The sequence below is a fragment of the Nerophis lumbriciformis genome, linkage group LG37 (genome assembly GCF_033978685.3).
Source record: "Nerophis lumbriciformis linkage group LG37, RoL_Nlum_v2.1, whole genome shotgun sequence".
In the NCBI taxonomy this organism is placed as follows: domain Eukaryota; kingdom Metazoa; phylum Chordata; class Actinopteri; order Syngnathiformes; family Syngnathidae; genus Nerophis; species Nerophis lumbriciformis.
The window spans coordinates 20095001-20102219 of record NC_084584.2 but is presented as its reverse complement, the minus strand read 5'-3'; the positions used below and the strand labels follow the sequence as shown (position 1 = coordinate 20102219).

Below are 7219 nucleotides of genomic sequence, written 5' to 3'. Positions count from 1 at the left end.
TATTCTAAAATTACAGTACATTTTCCGTTAGCGTACAATAAATGCAAAAATATTTTCATACATGATTTAAAGTTTCACTGAATATTATGTATTTATTTTGAATTCAATACATTTGAGTACATTTGTAAATGTTCTGTTATTGTACAATAACTACAAACATTTATTTGCATTCATTATTTAACATTTGACTGAATTTTTTACGCAATAAATTTTGAGTTTTTAAAAATATATATTTTTATTCATTACTCAAAATTTTACTTACAATTGTGTAGTTTTAATTTAATGAAGAAAAATACATTTGGAAATGACCCGTTATTGTGCAAAACAATATATTTATGTAATATTTCACTGAATATTGTGTATTTTTGATTCAATTAATTACAGTACATTTTCCGTTATTGTACAAGAAATACAAAACAGATTTTTATGCAATATTTAAAATTTTACTGAATATTGTATATTTATATTTAATTCAAGAAATTATAGTTGAGTTTTCGTTATTGTACAATAAATACATAAAAATAGATGAAAGCCTAGGGGGTAAAATTATAAAATTGCTAATTTTTATACCCACACAAAGAAACAAAGAAAAATCGTTTTTTGAACCAATAAAAAGATAACGCCTTTAAAAAGTGCTGAATCGAAACATGTTCCAACAATTATCAAGTATTTCATCATGTTGAGTTGAGCCATTTAAGAAGTTGCAAATAGGGTCTGCAAGTAAAAGCCTTGAGTGTGTGCCTGCAAAAGGGCCAGCTGCCATGTGACTACTGTTATCAAAGTAAACTCTATCCTATTTGCAGGTCAGACACAGAATTAGCTGGCGAGGAGGAGACACATCACCACTTAATGAAGGAAGGAAGGAAGGTGGCGGCGGTGCAAGATGGACCCTCAAGGTTGACTAAAGAAGGCCAACATGGGGTCTTTTTGGAAAAAGATGAGCCAAGCGGCCGAGGGAAGGATGGGGTTGAGCAAAGCTCGCCGCAAATGTCTGCAGGAAGGAACTGCCAATAACATCCCGGAGGTAAGTTAGGATTCATGCTTTGTATGTAAATTATTTGCTATTTAATGCAGAAAATGTTAGCTTTGGAAGTATTAAGATTTTATTTTCAATAAAACCTGTTTTTTTATTATTATTTATTATTATTATTATTATTTATCTTAAATAAAAGTTATGGTAAAAATGTGTTTAATCAATTTAAATATAATAGCAATCACATTTATTTCAAATATATATTTTATTTTATTATATAATTGTTTTTGTTTGTTATAAGCGTAACTATACTATTTTATTACTTTATAATTAATATATGAATATAATTTATACTAATGCCAACATTTAAAAAAAGCTATTATACACCCAATTTAACCCTAAAATGTTTTTAAAAGTCTAAAATAATAATTTCCCTACCTATTAAGACTATATTTGCAAGGAAACAATGGTTTTTTTACCCGTATATTTGTTTTAAATGTGACTATAACATTTTATTAATTTTTACTTATATATTAAGTATACAGTATATTAATTTATAATCACGCCAGCTTTAAAAAAAAAAAATAATTATACACTCAATTCAAAACAAAAATGTTTAAAACTCTAAAATAATAATTTCCTAATATATATATATATATACATATATATATATATATATATATATTTATTTATTTATTTATTTATTTTTTTTTAATTTAATGAAATTATTTTACCTGTATTTTTGTTATAGACATAACTATACCATTTTGTTTATTTCTACTTATTATATGAATATAATGTATTAAATACATTTACAGACCAAATTTAACTTTAGAAAAATTAAAAACAAAAATGTTTAAAACTCTAAAATAATAATTTCCTTGCCTCATAAGTCTTTATTTTCAAGGAAACGTGTATAAAATTGTTATTATTCAAACCTTACTGTCCATCTTGATTAAGAATTATGAAGAACATTTGTTTAATCTAATTCTAATCTAATGGTATAGCCAACAAATATGTACTTATGAAAGTATTTTTACCTTTATCTTTGTTATAAACATAACCATTTTGCTTATTTGTACTTATCATATGAATATAATTTATAAAAATACATTTATATACCCAATTTTACTTTAGAAAAATTAAGATGAAATAACGTTCAATGTTTTAAAACGCTAAAATAATAATTTTCCTGCTTCTTGTCTTTATTTTCATGGAACTGAGAATTTTTCAAATTAATTATTATTGAAACGTTATTTAGTGGTATCATAAAAAAGGAAACAATAATCATCAAAACATTAAAAGAAATTTGCAAAGATCTGATTGTATAGCGTGGTGTGTCATTGTTATAAAATAATTTTCATCAGTATTTTTTTTATTTATCTGTTATTTATGTACTAAGAGACCGCTCTAGTGTTAAAAACAATTAAATATGAGTGGTCCATAAATGTTCAAATATTTGCAATAAGTGTGAAGGGAAAAAAGTCAAACTTCCTCTAATGTTTTACAGCATAGTCAATATTATGTAACATCTTGCTATTCAAATAGCATAGGGAAAGGCCATGAGCACATTAAGACTATCTTGATTAATCTGTGTTTATTAAAATTATGACAGTGTCTAAAAAGTAGTCTAATCATTTATGTACCGTACATATTATAACTCTTATTTGTGTCAATGAGTGGAACATTTAAAGCAGGAACTGCCTGCAGGGTTCAACTTGCACAGTGCTGGACTCACTTCACACAATCATCACGTCACTGAGGCTCACCTTACTTTTTTTTGTTGCTGCTCAGATGAGCTAAACGTCTCATTTGACAACTAGTATGTGTCGTGTGTGTTGCTTGTCTTTTTTGCACCAAGAAGACCGGCGGTGAAATTCAGACTTCGGCCAACAGAGAGTGGGATAACATCGCGACCACCACCGTGAGTCACCATACTAAGCTAAAAAGTTTACTGTCTTAGCATAACGTTGTATGCCGTGTGTGTGTGTGTTTTTTTAGTTTGTTTCATCAGCATGTTTGGTTAATGGGATTTTTTTGCTGCTGTGAACCTCTAAAATCATACTTGCCAACCTTGAGACCTCCAATTTCGGGAGGTGGGGGGTGCGGGGGGCGTGATTGGGGCGGGGGCGTGGTTAAGAGGGGAGGAGTATATTTACAGCTAGAATTCACCAAGTCAAGTATTTCATATATATATATATATATATATATATATATATATATATATATATATATATATATATATATATATATATATATATATATAACAGAAATACTTGAATTTCAGTGTTCATTATTTACACATATACACACACATAAAACTCATCTACTCATTGTTGAGTTAATGGTTGAATTGTCCATCCTTGTTCTATTCTCTGTCACTATCTTTCTAACCATGCTGAACACCCTCTCTGATTATGCATTGCTGTGTGGCACGCACAAAAGTGCTTTCATCAAATGCACTAGATGGCAGTATTGTCCTGTTTAAGAGTGTCACAACATTGCTGTTTACGGCAGACGGACTGCTTTACTGTAGACGTTCTTTATATTGTGGGAAAGCGGACTCAGGTCCGCATGGAGCTGGAGGGGGCGTGGCCTCCAGCTCCGCCTGAATTTCGGGAGATTTTCGGGAGAAAATTTGTCCCGGGAGGTTTTCGGGAGAGGCGCTGAATTTCGGGAGTCTCCCGGAAAATCCGGGAGGGTTGGCAAGTATGCTAAAATATATCAATATATTACATTTTTATTGATGTTTATCGGAAGATGACATTTTTTTGTCCCAAAGACGTCACTGCAGGGGAAAATATTGCAGAAAGAAATGTTGCTGCTTGTGAAAATAGTAAAATAGTACATTTTCTATAAAATAATTGCCGAGATATGTTGCAAAAATGCATTTTTAAGCGTTAAAAATATATATTATTCATATTCAATTTGTACAGTACAGGCCAAAAGTTTGGACACACCTTCTCTTTAATGTGTTTTCTTTATTTTCATGACTATTTACATTGTAGATTGTCACTGAAGGCATCAAAACTATGTATGAACACATGCGGAGTTATGTACTTAATAAAAAAAGGTGAAATAATTGAAAACATGTTTTATATTCTAGTTTCTTCAAAATAGCCATCCTTTGCTCTGGTTACTGCTTTGCACACTCTTGGCATTCTCTCGATGAGCTTCAAGAGGTAGTCACCTGAAATGGTTTTCACTTTACAGGTGTGCCTTATCAGGGTTGATTAGTGGAATTTCTTGCTTTATCAATGGGGTTGGGACCATCAGTTGTGTTGTGAATGAGAAGGTGTGTCCAAACCTTTGGCCTATACTGTATATTTGAGGTTGAAGTGATTTTAAAAGACTGACCCATTAAAATAAAATTAAAAAACCACTACAATAATTTTTACTGCATTTTTTGGAAAAGCTGACAATATTGTCTTTAGTGTGAGTTTTGTGTGAATGTGGCCTGTGGGAAAAAATAACAATGCAAACAATATTGTTCCCGGTCAGTGACCCATCTCCCGGCCTAAAAAATAAAATTTATGGTAAATGAGTTGTTGTTTTTTTTAATATATAAAAACATTGTAATTTTGTAAACATACTGCCCATTAAAGGGTTAAAAATATATATTAAACATCTAATATGTATATTTTAGGTTGAAGGGTGTTAAGAAGACTGACTTGTTCAAGGTGAAAAACATACACATTGTTTTTCAGCAGTTTTTGGGAAGCTGACATTTTTGTCATAAAGATATTTAGTGTGAGTTTTTGTAAATGTGACCTGTGGGAAAAAATAATGAATGAAAAATAATATTGCGGTCAATTACTGACCCATTGCAGGGCGTTTTTTTTTTTTAATACAAAACAGCATAGTTATGTAAACATGCTGCCCTTTAAAGGATTAAGCCTACCGTATTTTTCGGACTATAAATTTCTCCGGAGTATAAATCGCACCGGCCGAAAATGCATAATAAAGAAGGAAAAAATCATATATAAGTCGCACTGGAGTATAAGTCGCATTTTTGGGGGAAATTTATTTGATAAAACCCAACACCAAGAATAGACATTTGAAAGGCAATTTAAAATATATAAAGAATAGTGAACAACAGGCTGAATAAGTGTACGTTATATGACGCATAAATAACCAACTGAGAACGTGCCTGGTATGTTAACGTAACATATTATGGTAAGAGTCATTCAAATAACTATAACATATAGAACATGCTATACGTTTACCAAACAATCTGTCACTCCTAATCGCTAAATCCCATGAAATCTTATATGTCTAGTCTCTTACGTGAATGAGCTAAATAATATTATTTGATATTTTACGGTAATGTGTTTATAATTTCACACATAAGTCACTCCTCAGAATAAGTCGCACCAAAGTATGAAAAATACTGCGACTTATAGTCAGAAAAATACGGTATATATAATTGATTCATCCTGATATGTATATTTTCGGTTGAAGGGGTTTTTAATGACTGACTCATTTAAAGTTAAAAAAAAACAAAAAACATATATTTTTACAACCATTTTTGGCAAGCTGACATTTTTTGTCATGAGGATGTTTAGTGTGATTTTTTTGTAAATGTGACCTTTGGATAAAAATAACGATCACTGACCCATCGCAGGGCCTACAAAATTGTATTTTATGGAAAATACTTTAGTTTTTTCTTTTTTTCCAATTAAAATCAGTGCAGTTATGGAAACATAGTGCCCTTTAAAGGGGTTATAAAAATATGTATAATTAATATTTGTATTTCAGGTTGAAGCGGTTTTAAAAGACTAAATTGTTGAAAGTGTAAACAATACATATATTTTTACAACTGCTTTTACAAGCTGACATGTTTTGTCTTTAGGGTGGGTTTTGTGTAAATGTGACCCGTAGAAAAAAATAACAATATAGCTCAACACACGGCCTAAAAAAGTGCATTTTATGGAAATACTTTAGTTTTTGTAACAGCACAGTTAATATACTGTACTGCCATTTAAAGAGTTAAAAACACACCAATTGACTGTATAATACATTTATGTTAGCTATATTGCAGGCTGAAATGTTGTACTCATTCAAAGTGGAAACCTATCCATCCAAGTTCTTCCGCTGAATATATACAGTTTTTACAGCAATTTTTGGGAACTTTACATTTTTTGTCATAATGGTCAAATGTATGAGTGCCATTTTAAGCACTACTGTATGGACTACAGCCTTAGAAAATATCAAACTAATATTTGATATGTACAAAGTAAAAAAAATACCTATATTTTTACAACAGTTTTTGGAAAGCTGACATTTTTTGTCATTTGGATAATTAGTGTGAGTTTTTTTTTAAATGTGACTTGTAGGGGGAAAAATAACTGCATGAGAATCAACACCTGTCGCTGACCCATCTCACAGCCTAAAGAAAACATATCTTATGGAAAATGTTTTTGTTTTTTCAATTAAAAAATAGTGTAGTAAATATACTGCTCTTTAATGGGACCAATTTACTGTATAATACATTTTGGAAGTTATTTTAAAATGTACTCATTCAAAGTGGAAGCAATTCTGAATATGTATAGCAGTTTTTGGGAAGCTGACCTTGTTTGTCATTTATTTTAGTGAGTTTGTTGTAAGTCTGACACTGTGGAAAATATAACAAAGCATGAAAATGAATGTTGCTGCCAATCACTGACCCGTCTCCAAAGTAAATTTAAAAGAAAAAAACATTTTTACAGCAGTTTTTGGGAAGCTGACTTTTTTGTCATGACGGCTACATGTGTAAGTGCCTTTTTAAGCACCCTTTTAAGGATTAAAGCCTTAAAAAATGTAGTAAATTAATATTTGATATATACTGTATATGTCAGGTTGAAGTGGTTTTGAAAGACTGACTTTTTCAAAGTGAAAAAAATGCATATATTTTTAGATTTTGGGAAGCTGACATTTTTAGCCATGAGGATCTTTAGGGTGTTTTCTTTCAATGTAACCTGTGGGTAAAAATAACAATCAATGCGTGACAATAAATATTGCTCACTAATCACTGACCCATCTCACGGCCTAAAAAAACATTTATTGTGGAATTTTTTAGTTCTTTCAATTAAAAAAAACAGTGTACTTTTAAAGGGACCAATTTACTGTATAATACATTTTGTGAAGTATATTTCAAAAACATATTTATTCAAAGTGAAAATGTTTTAAAAATAATAATTTTTAACAGTTTTTGGGAAGCTGACCTTGTTTGTCGTTTATTAGTGTGAGTTTTTATAAGTCTGACAT

The 7219-nt window shown here is 30.3% G+C and overlaps 1 protein-coding gene across 3 annotated transcripts in view; it reads left to right on the top strand.

Moving 5' to 3' along the window:
* The first annotated feature begins 809 nt into the window (after nt 1-809).
* tuft1b (tuftelin 1b) overlaps nt 810-7219 on the top strand; it is a 42024-nt gene continuing 35614 nt past the window's right edge. The window contains exons 1-2 of one of the 3 annotated variants that reach the window (XM_061931260.1): nt 810-1024; nt 2838-2897. In XM_061931260.1, coding sequence (XP_061787244.1) covers nt 917-1024; nt 2838-2897 — 168 coding nt within the window. In that variant the 5' untranslated portion in view covers nt 810-916. Of the gene's footprint in view, nt 1025-2834; nt 2898-7219 lie in introns of all 3 variants that reach the window. The other 2 variants (XM_061931259.1, XM_061931261.1) reach the window with 2 other exon arrangements.